This window comes from Botrytis fragariae (genome assembly GCF_013461495.1).
Source record: "Botrytis fragariae strain BVB16 chromosome Unknown tig00000075, whole genome shotgun sequence".
NCBI classification, from domain to species: domain Eukaryota; kingdom Fungi; phylum Ascomycota; class Leotiomycetes; order Helotiales; family Sclerotiniaceae; genus Botrytis; species Botrytis fragariae.
This window is the reverse complement of record NW_023500995.1, coordinates 1,391,116-1,412,055: the sequence shown is the minus strand read 5'-3', so window position 1 is coordinate 1,412,055 and position 20,940 is coordinate 1,391,116. Positions and strand designations below refer to the sequence as shown.

Sequence of the window (20,940 nt, the reverse complement as noted above, 5' to 3'; positions counted from 1 at the left end):
TATCTTCCCTCAATCGTTCACCCTGCAGGCTATGTTGTGCTATGCAATAAAATCCCATAGAATATCAGAATCTTCGCTAAAATCTACAATCTACAAAGGAAAATTTATTCACAAAGCCCTTCAATGTAACTTCTTATCTTCTTATTAACCATCCTTTGACAAATGAAATCTAACATCCTCCTTTCTCTCTCATCCATCAAATTAACCTTAACAGCTATCAAGCAGCTTCCGCCATGATCTGTTCACCCTCATCCAACATCTCAGTAATCTTACCAAGATTCTGAATCATGCTACGACCCTGTCCCACCAACAACAATTTCTCCGCATTAGCCGGTAGACCCAAATAAGTAGGAGGTTCACGCTCGGGTAATTTCTTAACCCATTCTGTGAAATCTTTCATTGTAGTTCCGCTTGGTACGACTAAGTTTCCAGTCTCCGATTCATCACCTGCAACACCTTCGACCAATTTATGACCGATGTCATAGGCGGCTGGAGTCATGAAAGAGTGGACAAGTTGTGTGAGACGTGCGAAATCTCCTTCGTCGTCGATTTTACCACCGTATGTCTCCACGATCAGTGTTCGAAGCATATCCCAAGGGAGGTTTTGTGGGGCCACATTAGATCGTCCTGCAGCCACTGTTTCCACCCAGGTATCGATGATATATGCAGAACATTCATACTATAAGAGGTTAGTATAGTTAAAGGAAATTGGGTATGGCAAACTTACATCACTATCGTTAAACTCCCAGAACCCTTTCCATCCAAGACTAGGAGCGTATCTCAAACGCTCTTGAACGACAGCGTGCAAGAAAGACAAGAGAAGATACAATCTTGTTCTCTCCACAGGAGTCTTTGTACCTCTGGTAGAAAGCGATGCCATAGAATCCTTCATGTTGGCTCTGACACCGGCTGGCTGCTCATACATCAACACTCTGGATGCTCGCAACAAATTGACAGGAATCTTAGGACTGGATTCCATTGACAAGAACAATCTAAAGTTTGCATGGGGTTTGAGTGAATCCATGCGTTTCTCCAGACTCTGTAGCCAGGTTGGTGCCAGATGAACGTTCTTGACAAGGACCCATGATCCATTGGCAGCTGCATTACTGATAGCCTTATCAGCGGTTGCTAACCCTTCATTGGAACCCATAGCAATGTTTGTACACGCGGCTCGTGATTGCTCCACGAGGTTCTCGACTTTGTAACTTGCATCGAACCCAGGGCTTGAGCAAAGTGCAATAGGGCGGCTTGCAGACACTTGCTCGACAATTTGCTTAAGGTCCTCAGTGATGTCAAGAAGGCCAGAGCCAAATACTGCAGTAACAAATCGCTCAGCGGCAGGAACAAATCGATCAAGCCGGAAAAGCTTGATAAGCAATAAGGATATAAGCTCTTGATCTCTCTTTTCAACATTATCATCCCAGACTTGAGGAACGAAGTTTTCTGCCAGTTCCTCGGATAAGAAACGGTCCCAAGCTTCAGAAGACACACCCTCAAGTTTACCCTTGAAAGCAGGAAGTTTAATTGCATTGCCCATGACTTCATCCCTCATGTCACCATCTGTTGACAAATCAGTGCCCACCACAGTCTCATCTAGAATGACGTCAATAAGACTCTTGTCCATCTTGTATGGAGCTGCTTGGGCGAGAAGCATTGCTAAGGTAATCTTGTCTTTCTGGAGTAGTCCCAGAGATGTACGCTGGTAGGCGGTGACAAACAAGTCTTCAACGATAATATCCCGACGCCTATCGTGGTTCGTCTCTGATTCTAGTCGCTTATTACCCTTCAGCACAGAGTGGAAAATGTCGAGGAAGTACTGTAGAGAGAATTGATAGAAATGGTTCAGGTAGTGTAATTGTTCAAGAACGGCGAAAATGGCACTGCAAGAGCGTGCGATGATATTGTACTGGAGTGTAATCTCATCAACCTCAGCCATTACACCTTCAGTGTTACCCATCTTCACGGAGATTTCTGCAGCTTCCTTCTTCAAGGTCTCAAGAGTTTCAATAACGTTGTCATCATCAAGAATATTGCCACGTGATTCGTTCAAGGCTTGCAGCAAGCGCTTCTCGAGCTGCCTAAGATGAACCTTGAATTCGCCTTGTAACTTGATAAGATTAGAGCGTCTCTCGTCCACATCAGGTCGTTCAGATTTGAGAACGTCATTGAGTGACTGTGTTTGCAAACTACTCTGCGTGACTGTGAAATTGACGAATGTTGTGCGACTGCAAATGTCCGGTGCGAATGTTGCAGATGGATCTCTGGTGGAGAGGTAAATCTTGAATGCGGGCGAGAAATCGATTTCTTGCTTTCCAAGCTGGATGAGCACACGCCCACCAGTCTTTTGGTACTCTTTGTTGAGGACGTGGTTAAGAATTGGGTCCAGGTATTCAGCATCTTGGATAAGAATAGGATTTCCAAAACGAAGGGAGCTTTCTAGTTGTTTAGTGAAAGAGTCATCCAAGAAACTGGTGACGGTAAGCTTTCTGTCCTTGCTCTGCTTCTGCAAGAACTCTGTAGCACGACCAGAAGGATCAATAATCAATGGATATCTATTGAATCGTTTCAATATGATAGCATTTTCAGTACAAAGATCATCCACTGGTAGAGTGTCTTGTTGCCATCCAAGTCGCTCATCGGCACTTGAGAGATATTCAGTGACTGGGTTATGTTGTTTGTAACTGACTCCAGACAAATGGAGTTGATGCAGCCAGTCTTCCATCATGTTCTTCCGGTATTGCTGATCATAGAGACCACTGTATGCAAGAAAAGCAGCGGCAACAAGGACGTCACCCACAAGTGTGCTGATTTGTGTCTCAAACGACTTGCTTCCCTCTTCCCAGCGTATTCGTTCAGAAGAAAGACTGTCAAGCAATCGAACACTACGATCAACCTTGAATTGAACCTTTGACATCTCAGACTTGATAGCCTGTGTTTCACTGATCAGAGCTGCATATTCTGTCTTGTAAGTTGCAATACTTTGTTCCAATGTGTTGATAGTGTTCTCAATGGCCTGGGCCTCAGCTTTGGTTTGTAGAGCTTGTTCCTCGAGCAACCCAACCTCCTCTCTCAGTGGCCCTACGCGATCAAGAATTTCAGAGTAGTTGACTTGAGCCTGAACCCATTGAACGAGCGGTCCACAAGCTTTGCTGGCACGGTTGACTTTTTCGTAAGTGAAGTCATCGTTTGAAAGAAACTCGTTGCGCATCTTTACACGCAGATTCTTCGTCATCTGCCTCTCGTTGTCATAGTTGACAATGCTGGCAATGAAGTCATCTTTTCTGATAATACCCTGTACTGTCTTCCAACTCTCGATCTTATGGCCAAGGAGAGTGCAGACTGAGTCCAGAGCAAGTTTGACACCCTGAGGTGGGTTACCCATGGAACGAACCTCAGTTAGATGTTGTCGCTTGATGTTGCTAACACTCTTTTGAGCTTCGATAACAGCAGGCTCAGCGTTGGCCAAATCGTTGAGTACAACCTCACGACGTTCGGCGACTTCCTTTTCCTGTATTTCTAGAGCAGCTTGAATTTCGAGTGAAGTCGTTTTACGTTGCTCAGCCTCTCTTTGATCCGCTACCATGCGCTGCAGTTTCTCATTGGCTTCTGCATCTTTGCGTTCCAATTGACCTTTCTTGTCTGCTAAGCTAACTCTAAGATCACGCACTTTATCGACAGTATCTCTGAGCTTTTCCAAACCGACATTAAGATGTCTTTGCTGCTCCTCGAGATCATCTCGTTTCTCCGTGTACAGTTTGACGTATTGAGCCACGAAGTCTAAGAAGTGTCTAGGTGTGAGAAAAGTTACTTTGCCTTGCTGCTTAAATAACTTGACATTGAATCGGTGTAGTGAGTAATGAATGTACACCATTGAATTGATAATCGTCTCTCTATGATTTGCTGGCAAGCTAAGGTCTCGATATGCAACTGGAATGCTGTCTGGAGCTGTGAAGTTTGGTCGATCAAGATCAACAGATTGAGTCAGTTCTGTGCCTACTTGGAATAGTGCTTGATCAGACCAATCTCCAAACCAATTCAGTACGCAACGATTGAAGAGAGCAGGACTAGTTGCAGCCTTAGAAGATAAGCCGTCTTCAGGAGGGTTCATGGTGAAGACAACGTGCAGATTCTTCACAATTTGCCCGGTGAACCATTTGTAGAGCTCTTCTTGGGAATCCAGTAGGAGTCCTTGGCGCTGGGCACCTTCTTTGCAGGCTGTCATCAACGATGCGAATTCATCGCCTTCGAAAAGACCTGGAACTTCAGCATTTGCCAGTAGAGTGTTCATTCTTTCCAAGAAACCGGAGTCGAGGACATTTGATTCGTCCATAATGAAACATATCTTCTCTCCCTTACAGCCACATCGACGTAGTACATCACGTAGATCGTCATCGAAGTCTTCAGCGGAATATTTACCATGAACCTTGATTTGGAAGACTCTGAGACCATTCATCCAAGCAACAAATCGAGACAGCGTTGTCTTACCACTTCCACTGACTCCAATAAGGATTAAGTGACCCTGTGGTTGTCTGAAAACACGATCAATACGAAGTACGTGCTCCAGAACATCATTGAACAAAATAAGTGGGACGTCAACCTCCTCTTCACAGAATGTCTTCAAACGCGCCTTAACAAACTCTCTCAATTGCTCTCTATCGACTGGAACGTAGTTCTTCGAGAGCCAGTTGGAGAACAGAATTGGTCCTCCAAGAGCTTTATCTTCATCGATAGTAGGGAAGAAGTCAGTTGCAATGCGATGGACAGCGTCGTCGGTCCATTTACGTTCATCTTCAGCCACGAGACGGTCTTGAAATAATCTCAGAGCTTCATGAGCCCAGATTCTGACTAGACCTTCAATACTAAGTGTCTCAAGCGGTCGTATGGCTTCGTAAATGCCACGAACCCAACGGGTAAGCTCACGAGGACTGTACACATAATGAGGTTGAATTTTAGGAGTAAAGCGTTGCTGTGACTCGGTGTAAAATCGGACCATAGCTTTTGTCAATGCTTCAGAGTAGCCTCTCAATGCGGGAATAATCTTGAGAACAGCGTTATTGAAAGTGCCGTAAATCTGTTGGAGGGACAGTTCTCCTGGATAATCAACCATGATGAGTGGTGCGTGTCGCAAGAAACGATCTCCCATGGGTGTTCTACCAGCATCTGTTGGAGGATTACAAGCACCCACAAACTGAATGCGATCAAGTGTGACCCAGGTCTTATCTGACGTGCGCCAAAATCCGTTCTGCTCCACGAGCTGACGCAAGAAAGAGATGGCTCTCTGCGTACCATACTTATCTGGGGCGGGCAAGTTGATTTCGTCGCAGAAAAGCACAAGCCAGCGACCAATTTGAGTAGGTGAGAGCATGACTCCATTCACAGTTTTCTTGTACTCACAGTATTGTTCAAACGTCTTGATTAACAAATCCGGAGTAGTTGCACTAGAGAAATTAAGTCCAACGACCTCCATATTAGGAAGTTTACGTAGAGCACTGAAAAGAGTCATGGTTTTTCCGGAACCAGGAGGACCGCACAAAAGTAGCGGCTTGTGTTCTGCTAGCCAGGAGTATAAGACATCCTCGTGACGCACTGTATCAAGAGTAGGAATAACCACATCAGTTTGCGTGATGGAGTGCGTATTGACTTCGATAGTGGGTACTTGATTTTGCCATGAAGACCACTCTGCTTGGGGTAGAGTTACATCAAAATCGATGAGAGAAGAGTTGTCGCCCAATATTGGATTCCCAAATGTAGCCAACCCGGCGAGGCAATCTCCAAAGCTCTTACGATCTCCTAATGGACAATCCCCAGTCAACGACCAAACAAGCGCGAGAAGAAGCTTTTTGGCGATAAAAGATTCGATTTGATCTGGGTCAAGTGGGAAGTCGACATGTTGAGAATTATACTCGATAATGTCTCGCACAGCCTTGTTCAAAAGCGAGAAAAGTGTGTTGAGAACGCGAGCTACAGTGTAATCCATGATGTGGTTGAATCCTTCGGCGCGTTCTAAAGCATTAATGATGAAATCTTCTGTTGTGAGGAATGTTTGAAGAAGGTCCGCCACGTGAGATTGAATCTCAAGCGCTTGAGCGGCACTTTGTCCTGTTGCAACGGCATCTTCATCCAGATCCTCGAACGCCTCAGACCTCAATTTTTCTAGGTAATTGGAAACCATCATGTTGGGAGTAACAGTGTCCTCGCTAAACCAGACCATACCACATCGACTTACAGTTGCCAGAGTAGCGTACTTCAAAGTTTCGACTTCGAACATGATTCTGACATTTCCGGGAAGATTGAGACGTTCACCATTAGGTAAGGTGAGCAGTTTGTTATCATCCAAAACACTGTTCAGATTCTCAACCCATTCAGGATCTACATCACCATCAAAAACGATCCAGTGTCTCTTTGACTCCTCACCACGCAAATTATCTACAATCTTGCGGAGGATGCTTGTGAATAGACCATCGGTCCATTCGCGAGTAGTTGAATCGAGGTTACCGTAGAGAGCTTCCTTCGACATGACTTTTGAGTCTATGATATGGCACACCCCTTCGACTCCTTCAACCTGCTGCAAAGCTTGTAAGAGGACCTTCCAAGCCACTGACTTTCCAGAACCAGAATTCCCAACCATCATCACACCATGATGGATGCCTTGAATTTGGTAGAGCTGAAGAATTTTAGTCATCCAGGTATCATTTACTACCAAATGCTTCTCTTTCGCAAGGCTCTTGATAGCATTCTGAAGGTCGTCTAAACTAGCGGGAATGTATTCAACGCCGGGGAATGACTCTGCTTCGATGGCTCTCATGATTTCCACGTCGCTCTTGATCAATTTGGGGGCAATTGTCTCTCGAAGACTCTGTACAATAATTTGTGGTTCTACCTCCTCTTCAGGCCCGAGGTTACCATCGGAATTTGTTAAACGAGCACGTTTGAGCCCACCAGAACTGACAAGCACACTCTTCAAGGCACGCAACCCAAAGTCATAATGAGCTTGTTTGGAAAGTCGCGCAGCACAGCTATCGAAAAACGGTACAGTCTGCTTAGAAAGCTGTTTCGCTTGATTGAATCCTTGTGAGTATAACATGACTTCCGCGATAAGCTCTTTGTCAGGCTTGGACATAGCAACACTTCGGAATAATTTTTTCAAATTATCTGGCAAATTTGATCGGCCAGCATAACCTGGATTCATTGTAATGAATAGTCCGGTATTGGCGTTCACGTGCAGTTGTCTGCCAACCAATTCAATTTGTGCCTTCTCATCCTCCGCGCCTTGCTTTAGACCGAGCTGGATGTTCTGAACTTGTTGAGAAACCGCAGATAATATACGCTCCTCAAGTCGATTGAACTCGTCAAAACAACCCCAAGCACCAACTTGACAGAGACCTAGGAAAATACGTCCCATAGCCTGAAAGTCGAAAGTGTCATCACAACAGAACACCAGGGTGAAACGACCTAGCTGAACACCCAGAGCTTTCACGGACTCGGTCTTTCCCGTACCTGCTGGACCGTAAGGCGAGCCACCTAGACGCTGACAAAGAGCTTGCGTGAGCGTTAAGAAACATCGATCTGTCAATGGTGTTCTGACAAGACGTTCTGCTACACCCAAATACTCGAACCCATAATTGAGCTTCGCGTTGGCCATTTTAATGTAAAGGCGTTGCAGGAAATCGCCTTCTGGCTTGTAGACATATCTCATTTGCAGAAGCCACATATAGTGATTAGGCGTACTTGCATTGAGGTTACGTAGCTTTTCGATGACATCTCGTTGGTGGACACACTCAGTGATGAGGTGCTCGCATCGTTTTCTCTGAATTGGGTCGAGATCACCTAGAACGGTGGATGCAAGGAGGCGAAGTACTTTGACCTCCTGGTCGAATAACTTTTGCAAATCGGCGCCTTCGTTTTCAAGCGCTTTCTCTACACAGGAGGTCCAAACAGCTTGCGTACCTAATACAACGATTTGACTAGGGAATGCGGAAATGTATTGATTTAGGGCTTCTTGGTCTACATCATCCGCAGTGAAAATTGCCTCATACTGTTCAACAGCCTCTGCAAGCAATTCGGCGAGAGTTGACTTCATGCTGTTTTCAAGCAAGGTTAACCAGTCGTTGATCTTTGGAGTCTTGATCAAGGATATCTCTTTCTTGAGTCTGACCTCTTCGCCCTCTTTTGAGGTGAATCCTGAAATTACTTGCTCTTCATCCATGATTAGACCAGATAAGCCGGCAAACATCTTCTTGAAGTGCTTAGCAATCCGTAATGTATCGTTGCTGTTACCGATGATTTCAAGCAGATCTTCATCACCAACAAAGTAAAATCTTGGGAATGACACACGCTCTCTTTCAAGGTACTCGCCAAGAGCCTTTTGGATCTTGTTCAAAAGCTCTGCAAGACGTTCTAATGATTTTTGAACACCGGATATGTTGAGTACATCCAATACAAACGGTTGCTTGTAAACCTTTTTCATTACTGCGAAGAATTCAGAGTTGATGTTCTGGAATCTTGAAGATTCAATTGGTAGGAGATGTTTGATATCTGCATTTCCGGTGAAAACTCCTTCAAGGTAAACCCACTGGCGCTGGACGTCAATCCATACATCGAAAAGTACGTGTACGCGATTGAGTTTATCTTCCCATGACGCAGCTTCTTCCTCGAATTCCTTGTAATAAGGAGAATGCTTCATTGCTTGTAAGGAGTTCAGATTTTCACTGCATTTCGCAAACAAGTCATCCCAACCACGAATAAGGCGGCACTTGTTCTGATAATTCACAAGATCTAGTGAGTAATTGGACCAATCTTCGCGAACCTGCCTCAAGAACTCTTCCAAAGCCATTTCGCCTTGGGCCTGTGCAATAATATCTCTTATTATCTTCTCGGTGGAGACAAGATTCAGATCCCAAACTTCGCCTAGAGTCATTGATATTGGCGAATAGCGTTTCCCGGGTTTCAAATTTTTGAAGATTTTGTTCCAGTGGCGGTCTCTCACAGCCTCGGATTTTAAATCGGTAACCACAGGGTTGACTTTAAGAAACTGTCTAAGAACATTTTGAATATGCTCAAATGCAGCATATTGTCTCATTCGACTTGGCATTTCCTTGGTCATCTTAATGAGGCCATCAATCGCGGATCTCAATTTTCGGGGCTGAACGCTTGTCCACAACATATCGCGGAGGTCATTAAGGCTTTTCCATATGGTCGACAAAGCAGCCCATACAGACTTGAAGTCCTGGACTTCTTCGAGAATAGCGACAAGTGCTGTATCTGCAGTTGCCGGAAGATCTAAAGCCTCTTTAGCGCGAGCAACCATTTCTGACTCCTCATGCAATTTTGTGATACGACTTTCGAATGAAGTGAGAGTTGCAGATGCCACATCTGGAGCAATAGTGCCAGATACGGGCTTTTCTTCGTTCCATTGGGCAGTGATCTCTGCAATTTTCTCTCCAACTACCCTGTCCTCTGCAGTAATCTTGGCACGTAACGCGTCGGTCTGATCTTCCACGATTTTAGCTTTTCGAGCTAGGATTTCATTGAGAGCAGTCCACTCAGAATCGATTTGCTCCACTCCTAGCCAGTCCACGGGAAATTGATATCGTTGTCTAACAAGTGTGGTTTGTCCTTGCCTGAAAGTTTCTACCTCTGGGCCCCAAGCCTTTACCCTCCGCTTACAGGTCTGTACGATGGTGATAAATTGCACAGCTTGTGCCGTGGACGATGCTTCTAAGGATTGTACTTCGAGATCACGTCGTGCTTTTTCAATCTCAGCATAGACTTCGCGAACACGGTTTCCAAGGCGACTTCCAAACTTGATCAAGATCTCGTGTTGCCACTGATCATATTTGGCATTGACCTTTGTCTGGACCTGATCGTAGTCAATGGTGAGATGTCCGAACGATCGACTCACTTCAGTTGTGTCGAAAGTGGAGCGAGTTTTCCTGATCTCTTGCAAAAGCTGCAGCCACTTTGAGAGTTGTTCACCCAAGGTTTCATACACGAGATCAGATTGAAGATCCCATAGTGATTGAAACTGTAGCCATTTGTCAACGTAGAGGCTAACCTCGTGCAGTTTTGCTTCAACGCATTTGTAGGCTCTCAGAAGTTCATCTGCACAATCTCGCGGGAGTTCCGTAAATAGCTCTTCGGGATCATTAGTCGTTCCCAAGGTCATGACATACCGAGAAGCCTTGACTTTACGAAGATGGCATACGACCCCAAGCCACTCATGTAGTTGGGAAAACCAGCTAGCTCTGGCATATTCCAAAGGCGGATCCAAGTAGATGACTTGGTTGCGCATGGAGATCTCGTGTACCAGTCGCTTCATGGATGGTTTGTTCTCAGGTGGAGACTCGGTCAAGATACTGAAGTGCTTCCTGCGGCTGTCGTCGTTGACACCGTCAGATCGTTCGTTTTCAAAGGTATCAATCCACACTTCGATTGCTTGTTGTAGACGCCTCAGAAGAGTGACCTTAATACGGTCATTCATTTCTCTGACCCAATAAGGCAAGTTGACATAGTTCTCGAGGTTCAATTGATCAACAGCCATCTGAATCGTTTCCAAACGGGCCTGGAATGCAGCTATCTCGTAAGGACACTTATCTAACTCTGCCAAGGTTTTCTGAATCGTCGCATTGATAGAAGCAAGAGTCTCTGTCTTGCTTTGTAATAAGGCAACTGAGGCAGCGATTTCGCGAACAAATTGCACGTGTTTGCTCTCGGTTCGATTGGCAATGGCAGGTTCAATTGAACCCTTTGTATAGGTGGGTTTGATGTGGATATCATATGAGTGCACAAACGACTCCCATTTCAGAGAAACTCCACGAGCAATCAAGGCCTGGACTTCGTGCTGGTACCCACTTAGAAGTATTTGAACATCGGCCATTTCGGCTATTTGACGACTGGTTTGTGTGAATGTCCGAACGGTTTCCATGAGACTCACAGCATAGGGATATACACGCTTTGCATCCTTCGATATGTTGTTGATCTGATGAGGAACAGGGTAATTCAACCACTGTAAGTTTCGCGTCTCTTTAAAGAGCGCGATTACTTGATGGTCGAAGTTGACGGCTAATTCCAAAGCATTATTTGCTGCGCGGATCTTGTTTATGTTAAAAAGCCTGCCAGAAATGGTAACATGCTTTCGCTGTACATCATGAAGCCATGCCTCAAAGATTGGTCGAGTATCCAACTTATTGCGAAAAAGATTACTATCACTGAGAAGCTTCTGTCCCTCGGCGTGAAGCGCCCATTCAGTCCCAAGTACGTCCTCAACTTTTTTCATATATCCATTGAGTTGTTTCTCAATTTGGCGAGCCCAAATGATCGCTCCCGAAACAGGAGGCAGATCTCTAAGCTGTGCCATTGCATGAGCTTCGGAATGGCCATATTGCTGCTTGAATCGCTCGTGTAGGGAGGATATATCATGTTTCACGTTGTCAATAAGTTGCGTTTGATATTCTGTGATAGCTCCACGGATTTTTGGTCGGACAAATAGAGCATTGAACTTAGAAAATACTCGAAACATCTCGCTTGCTGTCTTGGCAGTGGCTAATCGATCTCGCAATCGGGCAATGATTGAGTTCTCGACGCGCGATGTTCGTTCATTATAAGTACTCTCTGCTTGAATCCACAATTGCGTTCCCTCGGAAGAAACATCGAGCATATCTATATTGCTCAACGCAGCCCAAGCTTGTTTGATTTCTTCAACAGCATCCACGTCCCCCATCTCTTCAACTAAAACAACTCCATTGGCTCCACCCTCTGGAACGTCATCACCAACCTTGGGTGCTAAAACATTGATTATTGTTCGCTGTAGCTGTTCGTGGTTATCTCTGAAGGTGCTCACATATTTCAGACGTGCTTGCAGCTCTGCGTGCTTTCCGATGATTTTTATGGGCATGAACTTCTCGTTTCTTCGACGTGTGACTTCTCGGGCAACGTTGGTGAACTCCTTTAGATTGTCATCCCAAATGGCCCAAATTGAATCGGCGACAGACATCAACTTTCTGAAATCTCGATACTCCAAATGCATCAAGGAGCGACCGTGAAGTAGAAAGTGAAGTCGATTGTCAAGATCTGCAGAAATTGCTTCTACCAGTGGCAAAGCACGTCGAACTGGGTATGGACAAATGCGTAATTTTTTGTTCAAGTGCCCAAAAATAAGGCCCAGTGCATCACCAACCTTCTGTAACGAAGTTGCTGAAAGCAATTCATCGAGAGGGAAATCTCGCATAAGTTGATTGTACTTCTGTACTTTATCGGTCGACTCCTTCAACCCAGTATCGGATGTGAAACTAAGAGTAGCCTGGAAACGTTTGGCGTGTCTTAATATCTCGAGAGTAAGCATTACTCCATCGCTGGCTAATTGTGCACCAATATTTTCGAGTGTGGACTCCATAGCGAGCCAGAACTGAATTTCCTGTGATGCAGTACCGCTTGTTGGATCCCGCGACAACTTTGTAATAGCTTGTATTGACTTAATCCATCCGTTTACTAGAGACTGCAGGTTATTGAGGAAAGCACTGTCGTGCATCAATCTCTCCGGAATGAAATCCACTGATGGCTTGCGTTTACGAGCGACTGCTTCATCAAGTGCATGCTGCACCATTGGGTGTAGTTGAAGTGTCAAATCGGGAATATCGACATTATCCTGAAGATGTCGCAAAGCCAACTCCAACTCTGCCAACTTCTTTTTGGTGGCAGAAACACCGGTCTTAGCCTCAAGTTCTGATATACTTCGATTCCCACTCGCTGCCTGTTGTTGTTTTGTATATGCATCGAAGTATGGCACCAGCGCTAGATGCACAAATGAATGCAAAATAGAAGCTCCCGCCTGGCCGTTTGTGGATTCATTCGGCAATGCTGCGCCCGGTAAATTAATAAGTTGTATTTGAGAAGATATGGGTATCGAAGGGTCTATAGGTTGCGGTCCTTTCATAAAAGCGACAGATCCGGTTGTTGAAGAAGAGGAGGATATATCAGAAGCCAAACTATAGTTGTACAAAATAGAACCTGCACGCTGTTAACAAACGTCCTTCGGGACCAAATGAATGCGGCTCTTACTTGGTTCATCTGGGGAATCCCCTTCCTCTCGTGGAACTGCATCTTTCTGTACGTATATTACAGCTTGGTGAGATTCAGATGCAAATCTGGTGCATCGCTGAGCTGTATCAGAGTATTGGGCTTCAGAAAGAAGACTACCAGTATGCTCAAGGTCATCTCGTGTTGCTCCTAGAGTGATCTCAAGAACAGATGCAAGAAAGTCAACAAGTACCTTGGGTTCTATCGAAGGAAATGTGCTTGTTCCGACCCCGTTTGCTCCATTTCCGGAGGGACTTGCGGTGGAGTCAAGCAAGCTCATGGCTGTTAAGTTGGTAATTTATAGGGTTGTATTCATCACCGGTGTATTTTATTTTTTCTATGTCATAAAGTGATCTTAGTAAAGTAAAGTATTTACAATATATTGTAAGGGGGTGAATCTGTTGATTTCTGTGGTAGGAAAGTGGGTGGTAGGATGGTAGAACCCAAATATCGATGCTGTATTTAATTACATTGATTTTGTTGTCGCGACCGCGATTTCAACCCCTGTCGCTCTAATCATCCCGCTCGCTAGTGCCTAGTGTCATGCAATAATTCTTGACTTCCCTCTCGCTCTCCTATTAATATAACTCCGGCTTCTAGAATAAAACAGACATTTCACTGCCGATACCGATTACCTATGTAGAGGTAGTCAGTCTTTGATATCTTCTTGTCACAGCGAAGACAACACGTCGTGGGCTTTATTACGATTCCGAAATGGGAATAACACGGTGTTGTTTCTACATAGGAGACAGAAAGTACAAGACTCATGTCACATTTCCATAGTAAGATCGAGCACGCATTGAGAGTTAAATGCCATGTGGTAGAAGTGTAATCTTATAAGCATTCACATTCATTCAAATAACCAATTTTTTTTTAATGTAGATATCCACACCCAATTGCATCTTCAAATCTGTCCAAGCAGTCATATATATCCCAACATTCGCGTGCATTTGTACATTCACATTCATATTTGAGACACTCTAGGTCTTGCAATGCAACCCAAAATTTCAATACAGATCATATAACGTTTACTCAATCGCAGTAGCATGCTCAGCATCTTACACTTGTCAAACTACAGAGCACTGAATGCGGGGAATGTAAAACAAGCGATCTGCACGGTGCTAGGTATAACAATGAATCTGGCTGACCTGATTTGCATTACATACCTACGTACGGCTTTTTGCAGTCTTGCAAATAACAACCAGGCCCATATTGACAGTATGGATACTATGTACAAATTAGATGTGATGCGTAATGCGAGAACCTACGGACGCCAAGCATGCGAATTGATGTACATTGGACTTTTATACAGTCCACCCTGGGGTTTCGGAATTTATCCAGTCGCCGTTCGTGAAGTCGGTAAAAAGTTTGGGTGATAAGGAAGAGTGGAGGGGTTCAGAATACATGTATATTGAGACAACAACCAAACTAATCAATCAAGGCCAACGCCAGGAATTCCACTATCCGAACCACTGCCGCCAAAAGGTCCAACATCTAAAGCTGCATCCGCTGCAATCATTTCTGCAAGAATATCGAGGACCGGCTAGTAATTTGTCAGTCTCTTGGTTAATAAGATTGGGATGTGAGAAGCTACCTTTGGCACTGTCTTGTCGTAGATAGATATTAAATCATTTGGTTGAGGATAAACTTTGAGTGCCTTGTAAAAACAAAGTGCTGCTTCTATGGGGTCGCCACCTGTGATCGAGTGTTAGATTCGAGACCTGGCTTTCTTCGTGAAGATCACTCACCCTCTGAGCTTAAGCCTTCTCCTCTAGCAACTTCTGACATGAAATATGCCTCTTTCTCCTCTACATCTACGGGGAACCCATCTTCCTTGGCTTCTACAACCACTGCCTTGATAACTTCTTTTTGTCTCTCGTTGTGAGCTTCCGCTTCCTCCTTCGCGGCTTTTGCTTGTCGTTTCGATTCTTTCTTCAATTGTTTGCGAAAGTTTGGATCGGTGCGTCTCTTATGGTCGAAATAAATTGCGTAGGCTATGATGAGAATTGTGAGCAAATTGAGAAATTCTATTCGAGGATAGAAACCACCTACCGACCAATCCTGTAGCAACTGTGCCAACACTGGCAGCGACGATTGTGGAAGTCTGAACCATTTCGTAGAATTTTATGCGATATTAAAGAAAGATTCGGGAAGAAAAATGAAGTAGCTTATCAGCTGTGGTCGTCTACGGTATTGATGGGGCTGATCTCAAGTCTCCAACGCTCAGAAATGTTTCTCACGCCAAAGCTATCGATAAATTTTGGGAATTTTAGGTCCAGCGGCTCTCGGACCAATCTAAATCCACCCACCAAATATTTTGAAAGGACAATGGTCGCGTCCTTGTCAGGTTGATTGATTGGCACTCAATACGGGTAGCTAGTTCGTCGTCATAATCCTCTTACCTAGGCATTGGCTTCACAATTCAATCAAATTCTTCAATACATTTTATTACATGACAATTGGAAATATCATTTAATTGACTTTCTTATTTTCAAGTCCAATTGATCAAATTAGGTACAGACAAACATAGGCGTGCGGGAACGCTTGCTCCTTTCGGTTACTCCTACTCTGGGATATATGTCCATAGACCAACCTGAACCTTAAAACACGTCCCTTTCGATATATAACTTCCTTATACTCATCAACTCAACCCGCCTCCTTTTCTCTTGCTGACGCTGTAACTACAATATCATGTCGGACGAAAGGAAAGGCGTGTCTCTAAGGACCAAGAGGAAGGGTCGTCCAGCAATAAGTGCCCCCAAACAGATATCTGGTCCAATTCCACAAACCGGAGGAGATGCTTCACGAAGTGCTGGGCAGCCATCCTTCAATGCCCCGCCCACGCAACGTCCTCAGCCTGGCGGAAAGGTATGTCAAAGTTTATCTTGAGTTCTCTTGTTAGAAAGGCCTGGTTATTTTTGGTATAGCTGCTAATGGAAGTCGCAGACATCTGATCTAGTGAAACGGCGATACTCTACTCGATTTAATAATCTTCCCTCTGACTTCGACCCTTCCGCTCCTCCTCTCCCATCTGTTCCCAATTTACCAGCTCAGTATGCTCCAGCGAACGACCGTTCACGAGGTCCCTCGCCGGCGAGAGGACCTGGCTTGGTAGTAGACCAGAGAGCTCTGCGCGATCCCAATTTGAGGCCAGATGTGTACGTAGCGGGACTACTAAGTGATGCATCGGAACAAGATATTGAGGACTACCAAACCAATCTAAGGAAGATGAAGAATCGTACTTCTACGGATTTACAGCAAAATGTGTACCAAAATCGAACGCAGTTCATCAAGATTAGTAAAGAGGCAGAAAAGCTCAAAGGGGAGATGCGCGCACTTCGAAATCTGATGGCGGAACTCAAAACAAATACCACTGCGCTCAGAACTACCTCTTCACAAGGTCCATCATCCTCGTCGACTGATTTTGACGGCTTTCCACCAACTCTGAGCAAAAGGGACAAGAGAAGTTCTGTTGCAGACCGAACTGCCATGTGGAACTCGCAGCTTCAAGTAGGTCCACGTTTTTCAAGTGTTAATTGGTAGGAGTACTAATTTTGCTAGGCTTTATGGAAGACCATTGAGGGCTCCCAAAAATTTCTACCTGCGGCCCCTGGTCGTCACGTGGTACAAAATGCCGGGCTTTGGATAGAGCTTGATAACGCTACTTGGAAATCTCGAAGAGCCATGCAGATTGTGCTGTTGAATGATCATCTTTTAGTTGCATCAAGAAAAAAGCGCAAGGTCGAGGGCGCTGATCAACGACAAGCGCCATCAAAGTTGGTGGCAGACAGATGCTGGCCACTATTAGACATTGAAATTGTTGACCTTGCAGGGACGAGTGAAGGGACTAGTGTGCGTAATAAGTTGGCCGATGCGATCATGATTAGAGGTGTAGGTCAGGAATCTTTCACCTATCGAACGGAAAAACCAGGTGACACGGAAAAGTCCTCTCTTATGATGAACTTTCGAAAGGCAGTAGAAGAGCTTCATAAAGGTCTCAGATCGGAAATGGAAACGAGCAACAAGGCCAAAGAAACGATTAACTACTTTGCTTCTCGTGACCCGGGATTGTTAAAAAAGACAGATTTACTTGAGACTCTTTCGGACATCAAAGATATGCTTATAGAAGTTGATGGCAAGCAGCAGAATCTGCGGTGGGTGGAAAGTCAGGTTGATGAGTTGGATATCGAAATCGCACTGCAGCATTTTGACATGGCAGTCCAACGAGTTGCAAAACTAAATTCCTTAGCCAAGGGTCTTAAAAGCAATATCGTGGCCCAGGACTTCATTAGTTTTAAAGCGGATGAAAGAGCCACCAGACTTGCAGAACTAATCACCCGTGAACTTGTTGATACACATAATGAACCGAAAAAGGTTAGACGCAATATCAGCTGGTTAACAAGTCTTGGCTTCGAGGATCGTGCAAGAGAAGCGTATCTTGAAGCTCGGGGGGAAATCATTCATAAGAGATCAAGGTATGATTCAATAACTTTTATTTGATCGACTTCACTAATTTGTACAAAAGACAATGTATATTCGAAGGCAATCTTCACCAATATATCTGGGAGGTATCATTCGTGTACTTCACAATAATACGGAATACTGTGTCAACCTTTCAAGCCTGCTTTCCACAGCCTCTTATGAGCGCATGTGTCAAATGGGCCAAAGAGCAGGTCGATGCGTTCAATGTTATTCTTGCACGACAGCTTAGCAGCACCGAGAAGAACGGTCAAGTATGGACTGATTGTATGGATCAGGCGAGAGAGCATGCAAAGATGCTCTCCGAAGTTGCTTTAGACTTTAGCAGTCTCATTGGTTCAACCCCGATAGATGTTCTCAATGGAGCCAGAGGCGTAGGGTTAGGCTTGGCGTAATGCTGTATCGAATGGGCAAACTGGTATACCTGTGAAAAACAATTTTAAAACTCGGCCAAAGGGATCTATACAGAATGTTCAAGAAATACTATCTACGTAGGTGTCTATCTACACTCCTACAGCAATTTAGTCATTGGATTTATGAATTTAAATAGATATTCACATCCCTTTCGCTGTTACTAATACTTAATCTTGCTTCCGTAATTCATTGATAAACAAAGTTGAGAAAATAAAGCTAATAAATATGACATCTGCATTGACGCATGCTCTCTTGCCTCTTCCAAATATAAATGCCAAATCCTCTCCATTGCGATCTTGAAATCTGCTTATTAAGCGAGGAGCTGTTCCTTTCAAATAATCTGCGCACCGCTTCTACAACCTGAAAGCCCCTCCACAAACATTTTTGCACGACGAACGCCCTGAAATCTTATGATAAAATTGCTTTTGCGATTCTCAACATAAGATACTAGTTGAAGTTGCGCGGACCGCTTCCCGGAAAGAACAACAAACTAAATAGCCCTTTTGACGACCAACCCGCGCGCTTGTCGTCACCAAGCTCGAGCAATTCAATATCGACAACCAAATCAACAACAAACCATCAAATTTATCATACGATAGAATGAACACAATGGATACAGATATGGCAGATGTAGGCAGGACGGTAGAGCCCACGGGATTATCTCCAGTAGCAGAACCTGCTTCAATACCAACTCTTGATGGGTGGATTGAGAACTTGATGGCGTGCAAGCAACTGGCCGAGGTCGACGTTCAGAGGCTTTGCGATAAGGTATTATTGTTTGCGAATCTTGTCATGTTCTCAGACTGCGTAGTATGAGCCAGCTAATCAAGAACGCGTTACCAGGCACGAGAAGTGTTGCAAGACGAGTCGAATGTACAGCCGGTGGTATGCTTGCCCTTTTCGTGTTGGAATTCAAAGAGCTGATCAACGATCTAGAAATGCCCTGTTACTGTCTGCGGAGATATTCATGGGCAATTCCATGATCTGATGGAGCTCTTCAGAATTGGTGGACCAAACCCAGATACCAATTATCTATTTATGGGTAAGCCTCCTATCCCTTACTGTCATTTCCTGGATTTACTGACACGTTATCATAGGTGATTATGTTGATCGAGGTTATTACTCAGTCGAAACTGTCACTCTTTTAGTCGCTCTAAAAATAAGATACCCCCAAAGAATCACCATCCTCCGTGGTAACCACGAATCCCGCCAGATCACTCAAGTTTATGGATTTTACGACGAGTGCCTCCGAAAATATGGAAATGCAAATGTTTGGAAGTACTTTACCGATCTCTTCGACTACCTTCCCCTCACCGCTCTCATCGACAACCAAATCTTTTGTCTCCACGGAGGTCTTTCCCCCAGCATTGACACGTTGGACAACATCAGAGCTCTTGATCGTATACAAGAAGTGCCACATGAAGGTCCTATGTGCGACTTGCTATGGTCGGATCCAGATGACAGATGCGGATGGGGAATATCCCCCAGAGGAGCAGGTTACACTTTCGGACAAGACATTTCGGAGGCGTTCAACCATAATAACGGATTGACCTTGGTCGCAAGGGCTCATCAATTGGTCATGGAGGGATATAATTGGTCTCAAGATAGAAACGTAGTGACGATCTTCTCAGGTATGCTACCTTTATCTCCTTCAGCGGTGTCTAATGCTAACCATAAGACAGCCCCCAATTACTGCTACAGATGTGGTAACCAAGCAGCGATCATGGAGATTGATGAGCACCTCAAATATACTTTGTAAGTAGCAACTTTATCCTCCTCGATCTCGCAGTGTCTAATATAACGCAGCCTACAATTTGATCCATGCCCAAGAGCTGGAGAGCCAATGGTATCACGTCGTAAGTACCCTACAAATTCAAATCTGTGTTGCATCTTTTGCTAACTATGGCGACAGGTACTCCTGATTACTTCCTCTAGATATACAGATGGAGCGGCTTAAGACGAAACACTTTGATATGCGATATTGCGTTACAATGGTTGGGACAGAAGCAATGATCATTCTGTTCTCTGTATGTGAGGTTCTATGGCATCCTTTGGGAATAGCATTCTAGTTGGCATTGCCTACGAATAATACATTGGTGGCCTAATCCGGAATTCATCCAACTTTTGTAGACTTGCATTAGACTACTTATTATACCAAAATGCAAAAAAGCAGTTGAGGATATTTTCTTTGAAGGGGGGTACCAGCGTCGTGAATATACATTCCTATTATTGTAATTTGATATGATACACTTGAATGCCAGTTCCTTACTTGTGATCATGATTATGATGATGAGGATGTCGTTATCTTCGACGGGTTCTCTTGTTTCCTTCCATAGACGAATCAAGGAATACCTTGCTTTGTCCAGATCTATTGTACAATCAATTATTTCGTGGAGTACTCACCATCAGTTTGAATTTGCTTGGTCATAAGTACCTAGTAGATATCTTAAAAAAACATCAGGTGTACAAATCAATTTACCTGAATAAGTATATATGCTCAGGAAATTGACTGTACGTATGAATCTACCTAGTCCTTTCGATTAGTATATCCTCATAAATTTATTATCGTGATTGCGTTATCTATCCATGAATATTATATACTAAGTATGTCTTCACAATACTTCCACCTAGATACTGAACTGATGCTCCAGCTGTACTTAACAGAACCCCACCATCCATTACACTGACGCCATTTCCGTCGATTTTGCCGCACTTGCCGCCTTAAGCCTTAGCTTTCGGGCTATTTCCATTCCAAGGTTCATGATACCAAACCAAAACCCCATCCTCGAGCCATTGTTGCCATTTGTTACATCAATCTTCAGTGTTCGCTAAGCCATCCAATCATCGACGACTGGTCTAAAGTCAGTAAATTTCCTGATGAGTCCACACTCCAAAGTTCTTCTCTATTGATACATTCACCACTTTTTGTTGACCACTTTGCGATACGAGCCATCGAGCTTTATCAATTTCCAT

General features: G+C 44.3%; 5 protein-coding genes across 5 annotated transcripts; 2 read left to right on the top strand and 3 right to left on the bottom strand.

Moving 5' to 3' along the window:
• Positions 1-217: 217 nt before the first annotated feature.
• Bfra_005921 (putative dynein heavy chain protein) lies at positions 218-13,354 on the bottom strand (the record flags this gene model as incomplete). The annotated part of the gene is made up of 3 exons (XM_037336296.1): positions 218-679; positions 728-13,005; positions 13,057-13,354. 3 exons carry the CDS (start codon positions 13,352-13,354, stop codon positions 218-220), a joined length of 13,038 nt encoding a protein of 4,345 aa, XP_037191506.1.
• Positions 13,355-14,297: 943 nt separating this feature from the next.
• Bfra_005920 (putative mitochondrial import receptor subunit protein) lies at positions 14,298-15,235 on the bottom strand. Its single transcript, XM_037336295.1, has 4 exons — positions 15,127-15,235; positions 14,823-15,068; positions 14,669-14,769; positions 14,298-14,617 (listed from the first exon to the last, which is right to left on the bottom strand). The coding sequence occupies exons 1-4, from the start codon at positions 15,185-15,187 to the stop codon at positions 14,507-14,509; spliced, it is 519 nt and encodes a 172-aa protein (XP_037191505.1). The 5' UTR covers positions 15,188-15,235; the 3' UTR covers positions 14,298-14,506.
• A 530-nt stretch (positions 15,236-15,765) lies between these two features.
• Positions 15,766-17,948, top strand: Bfra_005919 (putative exocyst complex component exo84 protein; the record flags this gene model as incomplete). Its single annotated transcript, XM_037336294.1, has 4 exons — positions 15,766-15,942; positions 16,021-16,584; positions 16,636-17,549; positions 17,600-17,948. The coding sequence occupies 4 exons, from the start codon at positions 15,766-15,768 to the stop codon at positions 17,946-17,948; spliced, it is 2,004 nt and encodes a 667-aa protein (XP_037191504.1).
• A 619-nt stretch (positions 17,949-18,567) lies between these two features.
• Positions 18,568-19,902, top strand: Bfra_005918 (putative serine threonine-protein phosphatase pp2a catalytic subunit protein; the record flags this gene model as incomplete). Its single annotated transcript, XM_037336293.1, has 7 exons — positions 18,568-18,735; positions 18,811-18,852; positions 18,904-19,009; positions 19,065-19,598; positions 19,650-19,722; positions 19,774-19,823; positions 19,880-19,902. The coding sequence occupies 7 exons, from the start codon at positions 18,568-18,570 to the stop codon at positions 19,900-19,902; spliced, it is 996 nt and encodes a 331-aa protein (XP_037191503.1).
• Positions 19,903-20,645: 743 nt separating this feature from the next.
• On the bottom strand, positions 20,646-20,940 carry Bfra_005917 (uncharacterized protein; the record flags this gene model as incomplete). The annotated part of the gene is made up of 2 exons (XM_037336292.1): positions 20,646-20,795; positions 20,887-20,940. The coding sequence occupies 2 exons, from the start codon at positions 20,938-20,940 to the stop codon at positions 20,646-20,648; spliced, it is 204 nt and encodes a 67-aa protein (XP_037191502.1).

Coding starts and splice junctions, on each gene's coding strand:
- Bfra_005920 (XM_037336295.1), bottom strand. CDS start 15,187: ATGGTTCAGACTTCCACAATCGTCGCTGCCAGTGTTGGCACAGTTGCT. Junction 15,069..15,126: donor AGTTGCTACAGGATTGGTCG/GTAGGTGGTTTC, acceptor TTCTCATCATAG/CCTACGCAATTTATTTCGAC. Junction 14,770..14,822: donor AGAAGGCTTAAGCTCAGAGG/GTGAGTGATCTT, acceptor ACTCGATCACAG/GTGGCGACCCCATAGAAGCA.